The 22,589-nt window shown below is 38.1% G+C and overlaps 1 protein-coding gene and 1 pseudogene across 11 annotated transcripts in view; one reads left to right on the forward strand and one right to left on the reverse strand.

Moving 5' to 3' along the window:
- The window catches only part of FAM169A (family with sequence similarity 169 member A), an 84,915-nt gene that overhangs the window by 53,239 nt on the left and 9,087 nt on the right, over positions 1–22,589 (forward strand). For 8 of the 11 annotated variants that reach the window (XM_073014680.1, XM_073014681.1, XM_073014682.1 and 5 more), the window contains exons 6-11: positions 697–876; positions 8,892–9,020; positions 9,544–9,680; positions 12,555–12,594; positions 13,151–13,301; positions 17,921–18,077. In XM_073014680.1, the coding sequence (XP_072870781.1) occupies positions 697–876; positions 8,892–9,020; positions 9,544–9,680; positions 12,555–12,594; positions 13,151–13,301; positions 17,921–18,077 (794 nt within the window). The remainder of the gene's footprint in view (positions 1–696; positions 877–8,891; positions 9,021–9,543; positions 9,681–12,554; positions 12,595–13,150; positions 13,302–17,920; positions 18,078–22,589) is intronic. The other 3 variants (XM_007975400.3, XM_007975419.3, XM_038010486.2) reach the window with 2 other exon arrangements.
- Positions 13,911–15,119, reverse strand: LOC103223158 (actin-related protein 2/3 complex subunit 1A pseudogene; annotated as a pseudogene).

Here is a 22,589-nt window from a genome sequence, read left to right on the forward strand (position 1 = left end):
GTATAATAAGGAGAGAGATATATAGACACTACAAATTATTTCTCCTGTTTAAACATACAAAATGTATTTAGCATTGTATCTACAGGAAATTATATCCATGTCTAAGACAAATGTTTCCAATTTGCCCCTATCTACAGTCCTTAAAAAATTGGAGAACTAATTCACTTCTTTACTATCATCAAGTAGATAAAAATGAATTGGTACTCATTAGGAACAATGTAGAGGGAAAATTTGCATGTTTAAAAAAATGAAATAAAATGCAGATCAGAGACATCCTCAAAGAAAGAAAAAGGATATCCAGGTACTAAGGTTGGAATGATAGGCTTGAAATACTCTTCAAATTTGAAATTTCAATAGTTGATGAGTTTTAAAGTTGCTTAAGTCTATAGACAGTGATGGTATATATAATACATATAATGAAGTATGTATTTTAGAATATGGTACTGAGCTATTTGTCCTATGTTTGATGATACTACTAGCAAACAAAATACATAGCTCCTTTCATTATTACATGTATACATTATAATGTCTAATAGTAGCTGAAAAACACTTTATATTATAACGTTTATTATTTAACATTTTTTGATATGGGAAAAAAATTAAACATTTTTAGAAAGACTGTTAACTCATGTCACTAAATGTATATGTATATTTTTAATGTGAAAAATTATTGGGTTTCTGTTCTTATTACTGCAGGAAGCATATGTGCCTCTTTTCTTACCCAAAGTTACCAACTGCCAGTTCTTGATACCATGTTTCTAAGAAAGAAATGCAGAGGTAAAGATTTTGGGCTTCACATGCTGGAGGACTTTGTTGATTCCTTTACAGAAGATGCACTTGGCTTGCGGTATCCGCTGTCTTCTCTCATGTACACAGGTAAATGGACTAAGTTAAAAAATGATAATCTTGTCTTTGTGTCACTTCTGACTTGTTTCTCCAGAATACTGTAAATGTGTATATATCAGTATCACATAAATTTGGAACTTTTGGCTCTCTAGAACTTAATTTTGCAAATACGCTCTTATGTATTTGTTCTCTGGGGTTTTGGTAGTCTTAAAAAACTTTAAATGTAATTCGTATATCATAAAATTGCTGGACACAGTGGCTCACACTTGTAATCTCAACACTTTGGGAGGCTGAGGCGGGCGGATCACCTGAGATCAGGAGTTTGAGACTAGCCTGTCCAACATGATGAAACTCTGTCTTTACTAAAAATAAACAATTAGCTGGGCGTGGGGTGTGTGCCTGTCATCCCAGCTACTTGGGAGGCTGAGGCAGGAGAATTGCTTGAATCCGGGAGATAGAGGTTGCAGTGAGCCGAGATCATGCCACTGCATTTCAGCCTGGGTAACAGAGCAGGACTCCATCTAAAAAAAAAAAACCAAACCAAAAAAAAAAAAAAATACTATAATATTTGTCCTGTTAAAAGTGTATAATTCAGTGGTTTTTAGTATATTCATAGTTGTTCAGTCATAGCCAGCAGTTCTAGAACATTCTTATCACCCCAAAAAGAAACCCTGTACCAATTAGCAGTCACTATCCATTTCCCCTTCATCCTGTAGCAACCACTAATCTGTTTTCTGTCTCTGTGGATTTACTCATTCTGGACATTTTTCATATAAATGGAATCATACAGCGTGTGACTTTTTGTGTCTGGTGCTTTCACTTAGCATGTTTTTAAGGTTCATGTTGTAGCATAAATTATTTAATTTATTTTTATGACTGAATAATATTCCATTGTATGGCTGTACCACAACTTGTTCTAAAGTGATTGCTCCATTTTACATTCCCATAAGCAATGTTATACGAGGGTTACCGTTTCTCTACATCTTCGTCCTCATCAACGTTTGTTGTTATCTGTGTATTATAGCCCTCCACATCCTCACTAACATTTGTTATTATCTGTATATGTTATTACAGGCATCCTAGTGGATGTGCAGGGACATCTCATAGTTTTGCTTTGCTTTGATGTTGAACATCTTTTCATGTGCTTAATGGTCATTTGTATATCTTCTGTGGAGAAATCTGTTCAGATCCTTTGACCATTTTGGTCGAGGCGGGGGGGTGTTATTTGTTCATGGTAGCTTTTAAAATTAACAAAAATAAATTTCAGACATACAAAAAGGAATAAAGAAACTGGGAATGGTGGTGTATGCCTGTTATCTCAGTTACTCCAAAAGATGAGGTGGGAGGATTGCTTGAGTCTAGGAGTTTGAGACCAGTCTGGGCAACATAGTGAGACCTCACCTCAATTAAAAAAAAAAAGTTTAAAGAGTAAGGCATTGGCTGGGCATGGTGGCTCATGCCTGTAATCCTAGCACTTTAGGAGCCCGAGGTGGGTGGATCATTGAGCTTAGGAATTCGAGACCAGCCTGGACAACATGGTGTAAAACCCCATCCCTATAAAAAATTAGCTGGGTGTGGTGGCTTGTGCCTGTAGTCCTAGTGACTTGAGGGACTGCAGTCCTGGTGACTTGAGGGGCTGGAGAAATGCTTGAGCCCAGGAGGTCGAAGCTGCAGTGAGCCGAGATTGTACCACTGCACTCCAGTCTGGGTGACAAATTGAGAGCTTATCTCAAAAAAATAAAAAGATATAAAAATAAGATATCAAATATTCATGTACTATGTCAGCATGTACTATCCACGAGAAATGGCTTGTTGCCAATGTGGTCGAAGCCTTCTGTGTACTTCTACCCAATTAGACTCATTTCCCTTCCCTGGGATGAGTTCTGTACCTAGCTTGGCTTTATTTTTCTCATACATTTCTTAGACTTGTAATACATATGTGTGTATTCTCAAACAGTATATCAGGTTGCTTTATATATTTAAAAACTATAAATATGTACTGTATGAATTCTGCAGTTTGCTTTCTTTACTCATCTTTATATTTGTGAGATTCATCCATATAGATTCATATAGTTCCATTTATTTTCAATGCCATATTCCATTTTATGGACATATCACTTGGTGGTGATTTAAAACCATTAGTGGGTTTGGTTTTACATTTGCGTAAAGGTATACAACTACTCAATGAGGTAAGATTTAATGCTGGATAGTGTTTAACCTAGAAACTCTTTTAAAGTATTATTTACTATTGATTTCAGTCTAACAGTAGACATTTATTTCCACTGAATATATTTTTATTCCAAACTTTACGCACCTTCTTTAATATCAAAAGCAATCCAGAAAACAGGAACCAAGTACTGAATTGGATGCCCATCTTGAATCATATTTTCTGCCTAAATCCATACATGAGAGTGGGATGGGTATTGTGTGCCCTTGGATAATCCTAAAATGCATTACCCCGTAATTAGTGCTTTACTGAATTTGAGGAGAGATGCAGAGACATCCACTGTAGGCAGAATCCGTTAGTACTTACTCTCTTCTGTGATTTTAATGATAAATAAATTGAATACCAAATGATTTACAGATGATTATCAGCTAATTTCTGTCTTCCCATAAAGTCTTAGCACTTTGGGAGGCCGAGGCCGGCAGATCACTTGAGGCCAGGAGTTCAAGACCAGCCTGGCCAACATGGCGAAATTCCATCTCCATTAAAAATGCGAAAATTAGCTGGGCATGGTGGCACATATTTGTAATCCCAGCTACTCAGAAGGCTGAGTCACCAGATTTTGCTTGAGCCTGGGAGGCAGAATTTGTGGTGAGTCGAGATTGTGCCACTGCACTCCAACCTGGGTGACTGAGTGAGACTCTGTCTCAAGAAAAAAAAAAAAAAACCAGGCCTAGTGGTTTGCGCCTGTAGTCCCAGTTACTCGGGAGACTGAGGCAGCAGGATCACTTGAGTACAGGAGTTCAAGGCTGCAGTGAGCCACTGCACTCCAGACTCAGGGAAAGAGTCAGACCCTGTTTCAAAAAAAAAAAAAAAAAAAAAAAGGCAAATATCTATTAAGTTATAATTTATATACAATAACATGTACCAATTTTTAAGGGTACATTTTTGATGACTTCTGACAAACATATGGACCTTTGCTACTGTAGACACAATCTAGATAGATAATAACTTTGTTTCCAAAAGTTCCCTTTGTGCACCAGTCTCCCAGCTTCCTTCCCTTCCAAACTCTCACTCCAGGCAAGCACTGATACGCTTTCTGTCAGTACCACTTAGATTTTTCTAGAGTTTCATGAAAAATGGAAATATGTGGTATCTATACTTCTGTATCTGGCATCTTATTTTTGAGGCTCATTGATGTTACATGTCTCAGTACTTCATTCCTTTTTTAATTTTTTATTATTTTGCTGCGTATTGCTCACTTTCATTATACCACAATTTATTTGCCTGTTGATAGACATTTGGTTTTTTTCCTTTCTTGGCTATTACGAATAAAGCTGCATGAAAATGTCTTTGTATGATGGACATTTGTTTTCTTTTTTTTTTTTTTTTTTTTTTGAGACGGAGTCTTGCTCTGTCGCCCGGGCCGGAGTGCAGTGGCCGGATCTCAGCTCACTGCAAGCTCCGCCTCCCGGGTTTACGCCATTCTCCTGCCTCAGCCTCCCGAGTAGCGGGGACTACAGGCGCCCGCCACCTCGCCCGGCTAGTTTTTTTTTTGTGTGTTTTTAGTAGAGACGGGGTTTCACTGTGTTAGCCAGGATGGTCTCGATCTCCTGACCTCGTGATCGGCCCGTCTCGGCCTCCCAAAGTGCTGGGATTACAGGCTTGAGCCACCGCGCCCGGCCGGACATTTGTTTTCATTTGTTTGGAGCGAATACCTAAGAGTGTCATTACTGGGTTTTATGATTGTGTTTAACTTTGGGAAGTTGCAAACATTTTCTAAAGTAGTTATGTCATTTTGCATTCCCATTAGTGTAAGTATATGGAAGTTCTGGTTGCTCTACATACTCACCAACACTAGATTTTGTCAATCTCTTTAATTTTAGTCATTCCTAGTAGTAAGTGGATAATGATATCTCACTCATTATGTGGTTTCAATTTGCATTTTTCTGAAGACTAAAGATTTTTGAGTATCTCTTCGTGTAATTATTGGATAATCATCTACCCTAAAAAAGTGTAGAACAAGTGAGGTGTTTGTTCACATCTTTTGCTTATGTTGTATTGAATTGCTTGTCTTCTTATTGAGTTATGAGGTTTTTTTTTTTTTTTTTTTTTTTTTTTTTTTGTGATGGAGTCTCGCTCTGTCGCCCAGTCTGTAGTGCAGTGGTGCGATCTTGGCTCACTGCAAGCTCTGCCTCCTGAGTTCATACTATTCTCCTGGGTAGCTGGAACTACAGCCTCCTGGGTAGCTGGGACTACAGGCGCCTGCCACCACGCTCGGCTAAATTTTTGTATTTTTTAGTAGAGATGGGGTTTCACCGTGTTAGCCAGGATGGTCTCTCTCTCCTGACCCCGTGATCCGCCCGCATCGGCCTCCCAAAGTGCTGGGATTATAGGCGTGAACCACCGCACCCAGCCGAGTTATGAGTTCTTAATGTATCCTGGATATGAGTTGTTATATGTGTGTATTGTTAATTGTTTCTCATGTCCTTTTCATTTTCTTAATGTTTTCTTTAGTCCATGTGCATTTTTTGCAAGTAAGTTTTGATATTTAAATGTTTAAATCTCCCATCCTACTATTTATTCTTTATTTGTCCCATTTGTTCTTTCTCCTTTTTTCTTTCCTTTTGGAAGTATTTATCAGTGTTCTATTTTATCTCAACAGTTGGTTTATTAGCCATGCCTTTTTGTTTTGTTTTGTGGCCTTGGTTTTCTCCAGCTTCTTCCTTCCTTTTAGTTTTGGAAACTAAACCCAGAACGTATGAGAAATATTTTCAAATATACAGGGAAAAAAATGATAGACTAGTGTCCTAATTTCTGTACCAAGTCTAGATTGAACAAATGTGAAGATTTTGCTGTATTTGTTTTGGTTTAAGAGAACTAAATACAGTGTTTATTGATTGTAATAAAAGAAGCAATTGATGTTCTCTTTGAACTCTTCCCTAAGACCATTCTCCTTTCTCCTTTCCTCCCCAGAGATAATTGCACTCCTGAAGTTAGTGTTTATTTTCCTACTTATTGTTTCATATTTATGTCTGTAAACATAATAAAATATTATTTAGTGTGCTTTCTTGTTTTTCAAACCACTTTTTGTTGTAAAAAATTATATATAATACCTTATTTGTAGGTGAACAGTTCAGTGGCTCTTATGCACAGTGTTTAGTACCCATCACCACTGTCTATATCCAGAACTTTTCAATCATCCGCATCATCAGCTTTCTCCCATTAAACAATTAACTCCCCTTTTCCCCTGTCCCCATCATCTGGTAGGTAACCTCTTTTCTGCTTTCTGTCCCTATGAATTTGCCCATGCTAGCTACCTCATCTAAATGAAATTATATACAATATTTGTTTTTCTGTGTCTGGGTTATTTCACTAAACATAATGTTTTTGAGGTCCATCATGTTGTAGCATATACAGTATCAAAATTCCATTACTTTTAATGGCTGGATAGTATTCCTTTGTTTGAATATACCGTATTTTGTCTGGCCATTCATCTATTGATGGACACTTAGGTTGTTTCTACCTTTTGGCTATTGTGAATAATGCTTCAATGAATGTTGGTGTACAGATACCTGTTTGAGTCTCTGCTTTCATTTCTTTCGATGTATACCTGAGGGTGAAATTGGTGGGTCATACAGTAATTCTTTTTGAGGAACTGCCAAACTGTTTTCCACTGTGGCTGTACCTCCTCCTCCTAGGTTCAGGTGATTCTCCTGCCTCAGCCTCTTGAGTAGCCATCACACGCAGCTAATTTTCTGTATTTTTAGTAGAGATGGCGTTTCACCATGTTGGTCAGGCTGGTCTTGAACTCCTAACCTCGTGATCTGCCTACCTTGGCCTCCCAAAATGCTGGGATTACAGGCGTGAGCCACCACGCCCAAGCCTTGTTTAGTGTTTTCTTAAACTTCTTATATGTGGCATCATTTTGTTCATTTACTGGCCCAGATTTTTACTGAGCATTTTTAAAAGTGTTATCAATATTGATTTAGGTAGCCATAATTCATTTGTTTTAAATACTATATAGTATTTTTATTACATACATATTACCGTTTATTCATATATTTCCCTACTGTTTGACACTTAGGTTACATCCGGTCATCCTAGTTTAAAATTAGTCCTGTAATGAATATTATAAATGTTTTTTGCATATGTACAGATGGCCCTCGACTTCTGATGGTTTGGCTTTTGATTTTATGATGGTACAAAAGTGATACTCATTCAGTAGAAACAGTCATTTGAATTTTGATCTTTTCCTGTGCTAATGATATGTGGTATGATACTGTCTTATGAAGCTGGGCAGTGGCTGCCAATCACAACTCCCAGTCAGCCAGGTTATCACAAGGGCAACCACCCAATACTCTACAGAGTACTGTATTGAATAAAGTATATGAAATATTCAACAATTTATCATAAAATAGGCTTTGTGTTAGATGATTTTGCCAGGCTGTAGGCTGTAGGCTGTAGGCTGTGTTCTGAACTGTAAGTGTTCAGAACACATTTAACATAAGTGAGGCTAAGCTATGATGTTTGGTAGGTTAGGTGTAGTGAATGCATTTTTGACTTAGTGGTATTTTCAATTTATGATGGGTTTATCAGAATGTAACCCCAGTGTAAGTCAGGGAGCATCGGTATAAGGAATTAGGGTTTTTACCTAGAAGTAGAATTGGATCATAAAGTTCTCTTCTACTTTACCGTTGCAAAATTATTGTCCCACCAGCAGAGTGTATGTTTCCATTTCCCTTATTCTTCTTGGTGCTTGTCATCCCACAGGTGTAAAAATCATATCTTACCTTTCCTTGGCAGCTAGTGAGGTTTATCATCTTTATCTTTGTTTATTGACCACTCAGATTCCATTAGGTGTGAAATTCCTGTTCATAGTCTCTGTCAGTTTTTCTTTGGGATAACTGTCTTTTGAATTCAATTTCAGAAATTGTTTGTATTTTCTGAGTACTAATCCTTTGTTTTACTCTAAATATCTCCTAATCTGTGTCTTTCTGGTATCATTTTCATGTAGAATGGTGCAGTTCAATACAGTAGTCACTAATTTAAATACAAGTTTAAGGTCAGTTCCTCAGTAGCCACATGTGGTTAGTGGCTACTGTATTGGACAGTGCTGATAGTAGGACATGTCTGTCATCACAGAAAGTTCTGTTGCACAATCCTGATACATTAGGTTTTAAATCTTAATATATCATAATTTTTCATCATGGACTGTGATTTTTGTGTCTTTTGTAAGGAATCCATCTGGACCCTAATGTCCTAGAGGTATTTTCCTATGTTTTCTTTTAAACATTTTGTTTTTCACATTAGGTCTTAGAATTTGTTTAGAATTTATGTTGATGTGAGGTCAGGATCTGACTTTATTGCTTTTTTACATCGATTTTTATTTCAGCACAATTATTTTAATAGTTTATCCATTCTTTGCTGAAATATAATGCCTTTTCTGTCATTTGGCAAGTTGTAGTGTATGTGTGGTTCTTTCCTAGTGGAGTTTCTTTGTTACTTATTTGTGGGTTGGTTGGTTGTTTTTTGGTATTTTTCTTCTCCTTCTCCCTCCTATCCCCAGTCCGTTTACATATCCTTATGTCAATACTAGGTTGTTTCAATTACTATGGTTTTAAATACTCGGTTTCAAATACTTGGTACTTGTTTCAAATACTTGGTATCTACTTGGACAAGTCTCTGTCCTTATTTTTCTTCTTCAGAATTCAATTTATTTATAATTGAAACTACTGTATACTTGAGTTGTGTTGGTGGTGTTTTGGTATCAAGGTTATGCTAGCTCCATGAAGTGAGTTGGGAAGCTTACTTTTCATCTTCTGTTTTTCAAAACAATGGATATTTGGGATTTCTAGAAAATTCTGAATGTGTTTTTCAGCTTGCAAGCAATACTTTGAGAAGTACCCAGGAGACCATGAACTCCTTTGGGAAGTTGAAGGTGTTGGACACTGGTACCAGCGAATACCAGTCACCAGAGCATTACAAAGAGAAGCACTTAAAATTCCAGGTAAGAGTGTTTTCAGTTTGAGTTCAGTTTATGTATTTATTTTTGGTAACCTGTCCTTGCTGGCATGTAAGTCCAGTTTAAAAAGCAGTGGCTAGTAATGGTTGTGTCTTAGAGTCCAGAGTAGTGGTGTATTATAATGTGATTGTTCTAGTAACAGACTCTTGTCTAAAGTTTGAATATTTGTGATGTATTAACTTTTGAGTCCCTAGTAACAAGAAGACCTAGAACAGCCCAGTAGGAATTGGTGGGTAAGAAATAAACATAGATTACTGAAATGGCATAGAATAGTCACCAGGGGGTCCAGAGTACCCCCTAATCTCATGCACTTCTCCCCAAAGCTGCTAAGTACTTAAAACAACTATTTAACATTGTATATAATGGCAATGTTGCATTATAAGGTATTGGTGAAGAGAACATCTCACACCTAGATTTTTGTGACCCTTTCTGTCCAAGCTGCTCCTCAGAGCTGTTAGGAAAATTAGTACAATGTTACACTTAAAACCAAATACTGATTGGGTTACAGTTTTTAAAATTCCTCTATATACAGCAGTTTCTCAAAATGAACCTAAAAGACCTATGTCTGGAGAATATGGTCCTGCATATGTTCCAGAATATGAAGCAAGAACTGAAGACAATCAGTCTAGTGAGATGCAGCTAACTGTAGGTACACTGTATGTTTGTTGTTGTAAATAATTTTTGTGTTTTTAAAAAATAGATTCAGTTTATATTTGAGTTTTAAATGTCATAGTTCATTCAACAAAGCTATGTAATTTCTACTGTGTTAGTTTTCCTGGCATCTTCTGTTAATATTACTGAAGACTTTAATTTTCTTTGAAAAATAATTTTAATGATGTTAAAAGTATTATGAGCTAATTAAAGGTAATTTAGGACAAACATAAAATAATATAGAAGAAAATAAAAATCTATAATCCCACTATTCAGATATAGCCACTGTTAAAATTTTTGCATATATATTTAATATTGCATATTATAAAGCATATATCTGTGTATATTGTATTTTTTTTTTATTCTCTTGGATTGCTTAACTGCTATTCTCCATTAATGTAATATTGGAAGCATTTTCTGTGGCATTAAATCATTAAAACATGATTGTTAAATAGCAGCACACTATTTATTCTATTATCTGTTTTATGTAACTATCATTATTTGTTTCCTTAACATAGGATCCTTAAATTTTTAACATTTTTAAATGACCCAGGAGCAAACACATTTATATATGAATCCTTGTGCATATGTAATTACTTCTCTTAACATACAAATTTCCAGAAGTGGAATTAGTAGGTGAAAGACTATGAAGTTGTTATGTAAAGTTCGAGGCTGTATATGCTAGGTCTTTGTAGAATGTAATGCACTTTGCAAATATTAGGTATCCTGAAAGTAGAAGGACAGGTCCCATTATCAAACTCCACAGGACTTATCAGGTCCTTTTCTAGAAGTGATGTTTTGTGGTACTTGATACTGCTTAAAATACAGGCCCGTTGATGGGATTCTAGCAGTCTAGGGTTTTAGGGGATGGCATTTATTGCAGTCGTATTTTTGTACCTGTGTATCTAAGTTTATTTTTGGTGAGTGTTGAATATGTCTATGTAAATGCATAAGCATATTTTAGAAACAACTACTTTAGGGAATTATTTGTGCTTATTTTCTGTCTTAATTAGCATGAGAGTTGACTATTTGAGTGGAAAATTTGTTAATATTTTAAAGAATAACTATATATATATAAGGAGTTAGATTTTTGGGAATTTTTTTCCTACTTTTGGAAATTCAAACTTGAAAATAAGCTCCTGTCCTATTGCAGTCCAAATTCCTCAGATATACACAGATTCATTTAGTACTGGCCAGTTATAAAATCAAGGAAAGTAGAAAATCTACTCTTCCTATAAATGTAATGAGAGCAATGATTTACTTTAATACTAAGCCAAATAATTTTAGATGTGTCATTTGAGTGAGAATATATTACAGTGGTACTACATCATACAGTTGACAGCATAAATTAGATTTTAGAATCTAACCTATTTAAGATTTTAGAAATTCATATTCTTCATATTACTTTAATGTTTTAAATAGTTGAAGGAAAATGTTTGTTGTTTTAAACTCTTTATGTTATATCTCTTTTTGTTAGTACTACAAATAGTTTAGTTTATTTCAACTACATGATTTATTCTTTAGGTGATGATGGTATTGTTATGTGCTTTTTCCTATTTTTATACATAAAACATTACATATATTTCTCTTATACTTTTTGCACCTTTTATTTATTCGTCTTAATCTACATTTTAACCTTTTCTTGTTGAACTACAAGTTTCTTGAAGCAAGATTTTTGTCATATGATTTATCACAATTGCTCCCTTGCTTTTGTTCTATAAATTGAAGGCTGTGTGCCCACTATATTGTGGAGTTTTAGTAAGCATGTAATGGATGAACGAAGTAGTTACTATGGCAAGCATTGGACCTATAAAGATACAGTTCTTAGACATGGGAGAACTAGATGGTCCATTGTTGGAAATATATAATATACTATAGCATAATAATTGCCTTATTATAGCAAGTAATTGGAGGTACACAGGAGAAGATGACTTTTAAAGGGTGGGTGGGAATTTTGTTAGGACATTCCAGAGGATAGCATGTGAAAAAGTTACAGAGGTGTAAAGGAAATGGCATGTTTGATATGAAAGAGGTATTTGGTATTGAATAGGTAGAGAATTTGTATTCTAAGCAGTGGTTGGCCATTAAAAGTTTTTTCTTGTTTTTTTTTTTTCAGCAAAAAAATGGTACAGTTTGTGATTTGAAAGTATCACTTTGTCATCAGGGTGGAGGGGTGTAGACTGGATGTGATTAGAGCAAGGGATATGAGTGAGGAGGCTGTTGGAATAGTTGAAGTTCAAGAGAGTAAAGGCATAAACTAAAGCAATGGTAATACAAAGGACAGGGCAGTTTTAAGAGATTCTTCAGTTAAAATTGAAAGGCTTTGTGATTGATTAAATGTGGGTTAGGAAGAGGTCATTACTGACTCACTGTTTTCTGGCTAGAATGACTGACTGAATTGTCATTAAGCAAGATAGGGAATAATGTTGGGGAAAGATAAAGTTCATTTTGGGAATGATTGAGTGTGAAACTGGATGGGAACATGCATTGGGAGATATTTCATTGGAAATAGAGCTTTGGAAATCAGGAAGAAAGTTTGGAGGCTTAAGTCGCATATTTGAATTCATCAATAAGCAGATACTGAAGTAAGCATAGCGAAGGGAGAGCATGTGGACTGAGCAGAGAAGGTGGCTGAGGACAGAACTAGGAGACACTAGTGGACACACTGTGACATATTAGATGACTTGCGTATGTTCTCAGTCTTTTAAACTGAAGCTGAACTATAATCTTTTTATTTTTAAAGTAAATGTTCTTAACAAAAAGTGCTATTTGAAAAACATTTTACAAGTTTTTCTTTGAAACTGTAAATAGATCCATAGGGAGAAAAAATAGTCTAAAACTTTGGTTTTGAATCTCTCTCTTTTTTAGATTGATTCTCTAAAAGATGCCTTTGCAAGCACTTCTGAAGGTAAGAAATTCAACTGATATATCAGTAAGTATTTGAGACACTTCAAATTAGGGCAGTGTGTGTGTATATGCGTGCATGCGTGTGTGGTGTGTCACCCTGAGTAAGTGAATACTTAACCAGCTCTAAAATCTAAATCTAGGTTCTCATGCCACCACTGCCACTGATTTTGCTATGTGAACACTGAGTAAGCTATTGTACCTCTCTCTTCCTTATTTCCTTAGCTATAAAATAGGGATGGTAATGTCTGCGTTGTTTGTTTTTCAAGATTATTGGGAGAGAATGCAAGTGAAATACAAAAACACTTTGCAAAGCCCAAGGTAACAGGGAAATGTGAGAAATTAATTCCACAGTTCATATAACTTGACAAAGTTATTATATAATTTAGATTATATAATAATCTAAATAATTTTCTTAGCCTGATGTGAGAGGAGGGTGAACCTGTGTAACGTGGAGAATATGTGTAAACCAGTGTAGTTCTTGCATTTCTGTGTATTTTAATAGGTAGTCCTTTTAATATATAATCAACTAAGTGCAGTTTTGCTGTTTTTCTCCTCAGGTCATGAAAAAACATCAGTTTCCACTCGTACTCGAAGTAGTAATCTAAAGCGACCAAAGATTGGAAAGCGGTTTCAGGATTCTGAATTTAGCAGTTCTCAAGGCGAAGATGAAAAGACCTCCCAGACTTCACCTACAGCTTCATTAAACAAGTAAATAATTGTTTATTTTACTCTCATTTTGTGTTTGTACTTTCATATTAGTGTTTAGCACTTAAGGTAGAGGCTATTTATTACATTGTGTAGCAGATGACTTTGGTTTAGGAGGTAATATTTGAATTATCCATATTTAAATTCTTGTACAAGATTATTAGTTGTTTATCAGTGCTAAGTGTTACCTTGACAATGCTATTGGGAGAAGTTGCTAATAAGAGACTGGCATAAACTCATTTCATGTGTGAAAATCTAAGAGAATATCTAGCGATTATATTATCCCAAATTAGTCATTATCACCAATGCTCAATTTGATGGTATGGTTTTAAGTAATGCTGAGATTTAGTCAGTTTTTTTCCCCCCACATTCAGTTCTTTTATTTAATTTTCTAATGTTTACATATCTCCCTCACGCTGTCTTTTAAGTTAGTGTGACAATTTTCCATAATAAACTACTTAAAGAGAAGCTTTGGTCAAAAATGGAATGAAATTGCAAAAAAACAAAAACAAAAAACCATTGCTTTTAAAATACCAACTGTTTCACCAATTTTATATTCAAACAAAACAACACGGTATTGGCGTGATATGTGTTTTTGTGTTTCCTTGGGGCTGGCTTCCTCGCCATCGTGCCATGGCGCAGCTGCGGTCAGCCACAGTTGGTCATGCTGGATGGTGGAGGCTCACTCAGCTTCACATTATCCAGAGGGCCTTGAAATCCCAAATTGTCATGGCTCCATCGATGCCAGTAGTGCAATATTTGTGACAATCTTTCTTGTCCACCTCATAAATAGAGACTTGAGCGATGCTATTCTGGTGCAGCATCTCCAAAGCCATGTTGCAGCCCTCAGTCATGGCCCTCTTGTCCATATTGCAGAAACATTCCATGGCAGACATGTTGCATTGGATGCTCTGTTTTGGAATCTCTAACTTGGAGACAAAGGTCAGGCAGCCACAGTCATCGTAGTTACAGAGCATTGGTCAGCAGTCATGGCCAGCAGCCACGACACTGTTCTCTGAGATGAATGACACACTCAGGAGCAGCTGGAACTCCGTCTTCAGATTGAGACTTGCACACTTTTTGAGGCATCAGCAACAGACACGGTGCTGTCATGGCTGGCCCAGGCCAGGTGGCTCCCACAGGCAGAGAAGCTGACCCCGTGGACCCAGCCACCAGTGCCACTGCCACCAAACTCTGACATCAGCTGCCCAAAAGGCATCTTGCTGTCCCAGGTCATGCTGCCTGGCTTTTCATCCACTTCTTTAATGTGGGAAGAAAACACACTGTGTTTGAAGTCACATGATCCTGCTGCCAGCAAAACTTTGTTGGGATGCCAATCCAAGCTGAGGACTGTGGAGCGAATCAGCTTTTTAATGTGCTTGCTCACCCACCAGTCATTTTCAGACTCAAAGTAACAAACAGAAATGAGTTGTGCTTCACTTCCCACAGCAAATTTGTTCTCTGGAGGGGACCACTTCACAAAAGTAGCTGTGTGATTAATTCTTAGGATCATCAGGGTTGGCTTCCAGACACCATCTTGCTGACTTCAGACATAGGCATTGTGGTCTGCCCCACAAGTGACCACACGGTCGCTCTTGGGAGCCCCAGTCAGTACCTGTGATGTGTCCACTGTGCTCCTTGAGTTCATGAGCTTTCACCCACTGGTGTCCCTTCTTATAGATGTGCACTTCGTGATTATTGAGACTGAGGGCAATCTGAGTACGATCCCTGTTTCAGGCATGACAGTTGATTGGCTCTAGTAAAAACTGATGCAGTGACATTATTCTTAGTGTTTTCAAAGGAGAGAAAGCTGGGGTCGAGGCAGTCAGACGGTCTCAGAGCAGAGGATTCGCAGACTCTGGGCAGTTGATGTGAACAGGCTCTAGTCAGTTTTAAAATACCCTCAGTTTTACTTTATTGATTCATTTTACTGGGCTATTGGATATAATTTGTAAATTAGTGATAACCATAAATAGTACAGTCAGTTCCTTCAGGAATTTAGTTGCCAGCTGAATCAACAGAACACTTGAGTCTCAACTTTATCCTCTGTCTTTGAATCTTAAAGCAAGACTCTAACTTTTATAATAAAATTAGATTTAGATTAAAAAATCTAAATTTTATAATAAAATTAGATTTCTGCCCTAACAGTTCTGCCAGCTGTTCTTGAGTCAACCATTTAGTTAATTCAAAACTTCACCATTTTAACTGTCAAATTATTGTAGTCAAGTAGAGAATTCTGTAGCTATGCTTATCCTATTACGCAAATAATTTTAAATTTGGGTAATTAGGTTTGTAAATGTTTGTTTTGGTGAAAAATTTGTAATGTTAAAGATAGATATAAGGAAGTATTTAAATCTAGTAATTAAAAAATGAGTTTAGAAAACTGGTTTTCTCACTGAGCCATATTTTGATGTAGTACCCTTTTTAGAAGGGTAACAATGTATTTTAAATTGAGCCTCCCAGAATTATTGTGAATTTTGTTTGCTTTTCATAAGCAGAACAGTAGGAGTTTACGCTTGACTGTTTGCTCAAACATATGAACAACAAAACATCGTCTTAGCCCTCAAAGCATTGACTGCCTAGGGGTAGAGAGAGATACGAACACAGTTTAAGAGCACCGTAAGGTGGATTGTGATTGTACAATAATGGAAAGTGCAGAATGCTGTGGATACTGAGGAAAGAGTGTTACATTCTAATTGAGGGAATGGAGAGATTTGGCATTTGGGCCTGGGCATCAAAGGTAAATAGAAACCCAACAAGTGGAGCTGAGACAGAAGACTTTCTAGTGTAAAGGTCCACCGACTATGGCCTGTAGGCCAAATCTGACCTGCCACCTGTTTTTGTAAATAAAATTTTATTGTAAGACATCCATGCTCATTAAGCTTATATATTTTAAATTAAGCATACATATATTTTTATATATTATTAAGCTTATATATTTTTAGTTATGTTTGCATTGGAACGGCAGAGTTGAATGGTTGGAACAGAGACCATATGGCCCACGATGCCTAAAGGAAAGGTTTGCTGATCCCTTTTCTACATCAAGGCTGAGAAGTAGAACTTTCTGCAGTGATGGAAATGTTTTGTATTTACACTGCCCGGTATAATAGCCATTAGCCAGTGTGCCCATTGAAGTATGGCTGGTGCAACTAAAGAACTGAATTGTTTCATTTAATTTTAATTTAAATGTAAAATAGTGAAGTGTGTCTCGTGGCTATTGTATCAGTACAGATTTCAACTAAAGCACTGACATGAGCAAAGGCACAAAGCTAGGAGGAATGTTACTAAGGATAATTGATGAATAAGGTAAACATAAGGGTCTAGGCTGGGCATGGTGGCTCATGCCTGTAATCCCAGCATTTTGGGAGGCTGAGGCGGGTGGATCCCCTGAGGTCAAGAGTTCGAAACCAGCCTGGCCAACATGGCAAAACCCTGTCACTACTAAAAATACAAAAATTAGCCCAGCGTGGTGGCACACTTCTGTAATCCCAGCTACTCAGTAGGCTGAGGCAGGAGAATCGTTTGAACCCAGGAGGTGGAGGTTGCAGTGAGCCGAGATCACGCCACTGCACTCCAGCCTAGATGACAGAGGGAGACCCTGCCTCAAAAACAAAAACAAACAAATATGTTAGGCTTTCAAAGAAGGTGTACTTTATTCACTGAGCTTATAGAGAACCACCAGAAGTTTCTGAGCTGGGCTATCACAGGTATAGATAATGTGCATTAGAAAGACAGCTCTGAAAGCCTTGATGAACATGTACTGTAAGTCTGAAGATGAATTGGGAAGAAGTACAGTGCTCCAGAGAGAACTGGGACCTGAAGCAGAGCTGTGAAAATGGGCATAGAAAGTCAGGAATATATTTGAAAGGCAGCTTTGGAGTTAGAACTAAACCATATAGTGTGTTGTCCAAGGTGACATTTTTGAGAATGAAAGGAGCATTATTATTATGCCAGTATCCATAATTATGGACAAAAGTCTAAACTGGGACTGCTCCAGGTAAACCAGGATATATGCTGATTCTAATAGAGTAAGATCCATGGTCCTTCAGTATAAATGAGGTTAAAAAAAAAAGAAGGTATGATACAGGCTGGGCGCGGTGACTTACGCCTGTAATCCCAGTACTTTGGGAGGCTGAAATGGGTGGATCACGAGGTCAGGAGATGGAGACCATCCTGGCTAACATGGTGAAACCCTGTCTCTACTAAAAATACAAAAAATTAGCTGAGTGTGGTGGCACACGCCTGTAGTCCCAGCTACTCGAGAGGCTGAGGCAGAAGAATTGCTTGAACCTGGGAGGTGGAGGGTTGCAGTGAGCCGAGATCGCACCACTGCACTCCAGCCTGGGCAACAGAGCGAGACTTTGTCTCGAAAAAAAAAAAAAAAAAAAAAAAAGATAAGATACAATAAGATATGGATAGAATAAAAGAAGAAGGGTCTAGTTTACATAATTGAGAAGATGGTAATATTATAAGAGGATGAAGAGATTGGTTTTAGACTTGTAAAATCTGAAGTTGTTGACAACATAGTTGATTCTCTAAAATGTTACTTTAAGAAAGGACTTCTGAGATTTTATATTTATCCTTAATGAAACAAGTGAGAATGGTTTTCTTTTGTTTTTTAGATTGGAGTCCACTGCACGCCCATCAGAGAGCTCAGAAGAATTCCTGGAAGAAGAACCCGAACAGAGAGGGATTGAATTTGAGGATGAAAGCAGTGATAAAGATGCACGGCCAGCACTGGAAACGCTGCCACAGCAAGAGAAGCAAGATGGTGAAAAGGTATGAGATCACTTACTCAGTAAAATGAAAAGTAAATTTTACCTTTCGTAATCATATATTGTTAGAAAAGTATACTGATATATTTTAGAGTCTTAGAAGTTGTGTTTAGTGTTAAAAAGCATATATATATTAAGCAAGGTCAGGTACTACAGTTGGGGAGAGGATAAAATTACAAGGATAATTTAGTTTATAAAAGTTCGAACTTATAAAAATTTGAATTATATCAAAGATAAAATAGGGATGTTTAGTAAGATCTTTCGGTGCGTTTAAAATATAAGTTAATTTGTAGAATTAAACACACTTACATACACAAATGATATAAGATCTACTCGTATAGAACCAGTTAAAATGCTTTCAAGTGCAATAAACCTTCAATGGCAACCCCATTTTAGTTAGAGGGCTAAGAATTACTAGTCCAGAAAAAAAAATATTTGATGACTATTGATCTCACAAATTTCTGGAAAAATAACTAAATTCATGTTTTTTAAACACTAGAAAAAAATATATAAACCCTTGGTAAATAAGTAAACTCTTCATCTGGGTTGATTTTTGCAGCTTTAAAGTATTTATCCCCAGCTTCTTTTTTCTTTATCCATTTCCATTTTTTTCTTTAATGTCTTTCCTTTCCACAGATTCCCTATTTCTTCTTTCATATGTTTCTTGAAAAAATCTTTCAGCTGTTTGCCAAGTCCAGCAGGCAGGTGAACAAGTGAAACTATATGTTACCGATTTTGTTTTCTTTTTCTTTTTGAGACGGAGTTTTGCTCTTTGCACCCAGGCTGGAGTGCAGTGGTGTGATCTTGGCTCACTGCAACCTCTGCTTCCTGGGTTCAAGTGATTCTCCTGCCTTAGCCTCCCAAGTAGCTGGGATTACAGGTGCCTCCCACCATGCCCAGCTAATTTTTGTATTTTTAGTAGAGACAGGGTTTCACCACTTTGGCCAGGCTGGTCTCGAACTCCTGATCTCAGGTGATCTGCCCGCCTCAGCCTCCCAAAAGTGCTGGGATTACAGGCGTGAGCAACCGTGCCCCACTAGTTTTGTTTTTTTAAGTTACTCTGATTTAGCTCCTGCTTCCTCTATTTCATGAAGTGACATGCTGTGTCAGCTCACTGCAGCCTCCACCTCCTGGGTTTAAGCAATTCTCCTGCCTCTGCCTCCCAAGTAGCTAGGATTACAGGTGCATCAACATGCCCGGCTAATTTGCGTGGGTGTGTGTGTGTTTTTTTTTTTTTTTTGAGACAGAGTCTCGCTTTGTCCCGGGCTGGAGTGCAGTGGTGCCATCTTGGCTCACTGCAAGCTCCACCTCCCAGGTTCACACCATTCTCCTGCCTCAGCCTCCCGAGTAGGTGGGACTACAGGTGCCCACCACCACGCCCGGCTAATTTTTTGTGTTTTTAATAGAGACGGGGTTTCACCGTGTTAGCCAGGATGGTCTTGATGATCTGACCTTGTGATCTGCCGAGACAGGGTTTCACCATGTTTGCCAGGCTGGTCTTGAACTCCTGATCCACTCATCTCAGCCTCCCAAAGTGCTGAGATTATAGGCGTGAGCCACCGTACCTGGCCTCATGAAATGATATTTTTATGTTTATTTTTGTAATATTTCTTTTTCCTTTTTTTTTTTCTTTTGAGACAAGAGTCTCGCTCTGTTGCCCAGGCTGGAGTGCAGTGGCACAGTCTTGGCTCACTGCAGCTGGGACTGCAGGTGCCCGCCACCACGTCCCACTAATTTTTTTGTGTTTTTAGTAGAGATGGGGTTTCACCGTGTTAGCCAAGATGGTCTCAATCTCCTGACCTCATAATCCGCCCACCTTGGCCTTCCAAAGTGCTGGGATTACAGGCATGAGCCATCGCGCCCGGCCTATTTTAGTAATTTTGGGGAGCAGATGGGTGTTTGGTTATATTGATAAATTCATTAGTGGTGATTTCTGAGATTTTGGTGCGCCCGTCACCCAAGTAGTGTATACTATACCCAGTGTGTAGTCGTTTATCCTCACCCCCCTCCTACCCTTTCCTGCAAGTCCCCAGAGTCCATTATATCACTCTTATGCCTTTGCATCCTCATAGCTTAGCTCCCACTTATGAGTGAGAACGTACAATGTTTGGTTTTCCATTCCTGAGTTACTTCACTTAGAATAATGGTCTCCAACTCCATGCAGGTTGCTGTGAATGCCATTATTTCATTCATTTTTTATGACTGAGTAGTATTCCATGGTCTACATATACCACTTTTTTTTTTTTTTTGAGATGGACTCTTGCTCCGTTTCTGGGCTGGAGTGCAGTGGCACGCTCTCAGCTCACTGTAACCTCTGACTCCCTGGTTCAAGTGATTCTCCTGTCTCAGCCTCCCAGATAGGTGGGATTACAGGCACACACCACCACACCCAGTTACTGTTTGTATTTGTAGTAGAGACGGGGTTTCACCATGTTGGCCAGGATGGTCTCGATCTCCTGACCTTCTGATCTGCCCACTTCGGCCTCCCAAAGTGCTGGGATTACAGGCCACCATGCCCGGCCTATATATACCACATTTTCTTTATCCACTGATTGGTTGGTGGGCATTTAGCCTGGTTCCATAGTTTTTGCAGTTGCAAATTGTGCTGCTATAAACATGCACGTGCAAGTGTCTTTTTGATATAATGACTTATTTTTTTCTGGGTAGATAGCCAGTAGTGGGCTTGCTGGATCAAATGGTAGTCTACTTTTAGTTCTTTAAGGAATCTCCACACTGTTTTCCATAGTGGTTGTACTAGTTTAGTTCCAACCAGTTGTGTAAAAGTGTTCCCTTTTCACCATATCCACTCCAGCATCTGTTTTTTTTTTATTGTGGCCATACTTACAGGAGTAAGGTGGTATCAAATTGTGGTTTTGATTTGCATTTCCTTGATAATTAGTATATTAGGGTTCTCTAGAGGGACAGAACTAATAGGATAGATGTATATAAAGGGGAGTTTATTAAGGAGTATAAACACACATGATCACAGAGTCCCATAGTAGGCCATCTGCAAGGTGAGGAACAAGGAAGCAAGGAAGCCAGTCTGAGTCCCAAACCTAAAGAACCTGGAGTCTGATGTTTGAGGGCAGGAAGCATCCAGCTCTGGAGAAAGATGTAGACTGGGAGCCTAAGTCAGTCTAATCTCTCCATGTTCTTCTGCCTGCTTTTTATTCTGGCCATGCTGGCAGCTGATTAGATGGTGCCCACCTGGATTGAGGGTGGGTTTGCCTCTCCAGTCCACTGACTCAAATGTTAATTTCTTTTGGTAACACCACCTTTATAGCCACACCCAGGATCAATACTTTGCATCCTTCAGTCCAATCAAGTTGACACTCAGTATTAACCATTACAAGTCTACCCCTTGTCAGCTTGAACCCATACACACTTCCTGAGATCATACATAGTCTTTAAATAAAGACAATAATGTAATAATTATGCCTAACACAATACAACTGTCATTCGTACAACTGGAAACCCCCAACCCAAATAATATTATGTAAAGTTAACACTTAATTGCTCATATGAAGTCAATAAATCTTATGTCACATGATGAAGGAAAAGGGAAATAAAATGAAGGTATTTTCTTATTACAAGTGTATACATGTGCAAACATGTTCTTAATCAAATAAGGAAGAAATACTCATGACAATTACAGTCATCATTTCTGCAGCTGGTCACGTGGTTGAAGCTGGTGTTGATGACTACCTTCTTCTGCTACCCATTCTGTATTCCCTTTGCCTTCAGCAAGCACTTTAGCAGGTTGTGTTTTTTTTTTCCTAGTGTAGTAACGCAAACCTTCACTCCTGAAGAGTCTGGGCCATTTGTAGTCTTGCCTGGATTGGGCTGTTGTAGTTTCCCATTGACCTTAATCACAGGGCATTGTAATACTAAGAGACACCCCAAGGGATCTCCTATATTCCATGCATACTCTTCCTTAACTCCATTGTGGAGTAGTAGACTGATTTCATCTTGATAGCCTGGGTCAGTCACCGTAGCCAACACTGTAGCTCCCTCAGCCTGTTGACTTTAGGAGGAGCCCAAAGTGTCCAGGTGGCAATCTTAACTTCCAGTTTAATGGAATCATTGTTGTGTCTCCTGGTGGCAGCATTCCTCTCTCTGGAACTAATACCTCTAGGCCAGCAGAACGTAATGTTATGGGGACAGGAAGCAAAAATTTTGCTAGTGGATCACTAGGGGTGAAGGTGAGTGATGCCATTTCCACTTTTACCGCTGGATTCCTGGACCTGTGAATCCTGTCTATAAGAGAAACAGTACCATATACTGAAATGCTGATTCAGAGCCCACACAGCCTGCTAGGTCTAGACCTTTGCCTCAGCCCTGCATAGTATTATCACCTAGTTGGTGTTGTAATTGTGATTTCAAAAGGACATTCCACTGTTCTGTCAATCCAACTGCTTCAGGATGATGGGGAACATGGTAAGAACAGTGAATTCTCTGAGCATGAGCCCGCTGCCGCACTTCTTTAGCTGTAAAGTGAGTGCCTTGTTCAGAGGCA

Source organism: Chlorocebus sabaeus, chromosome 4 (assembly GCF_047675955.1).
Source record: "Chlorocebus sabaeus isolate Y175 chromosome 4, mChlSab1.0.hap1, whole genome shotgun sequence".
Lineage (NCBI taxonomy): Eukaryota > Metazoa > Chordata > Mammalia > Primates > Cercopithecidae > Chlorocebus > Chlorocebus sabaeus.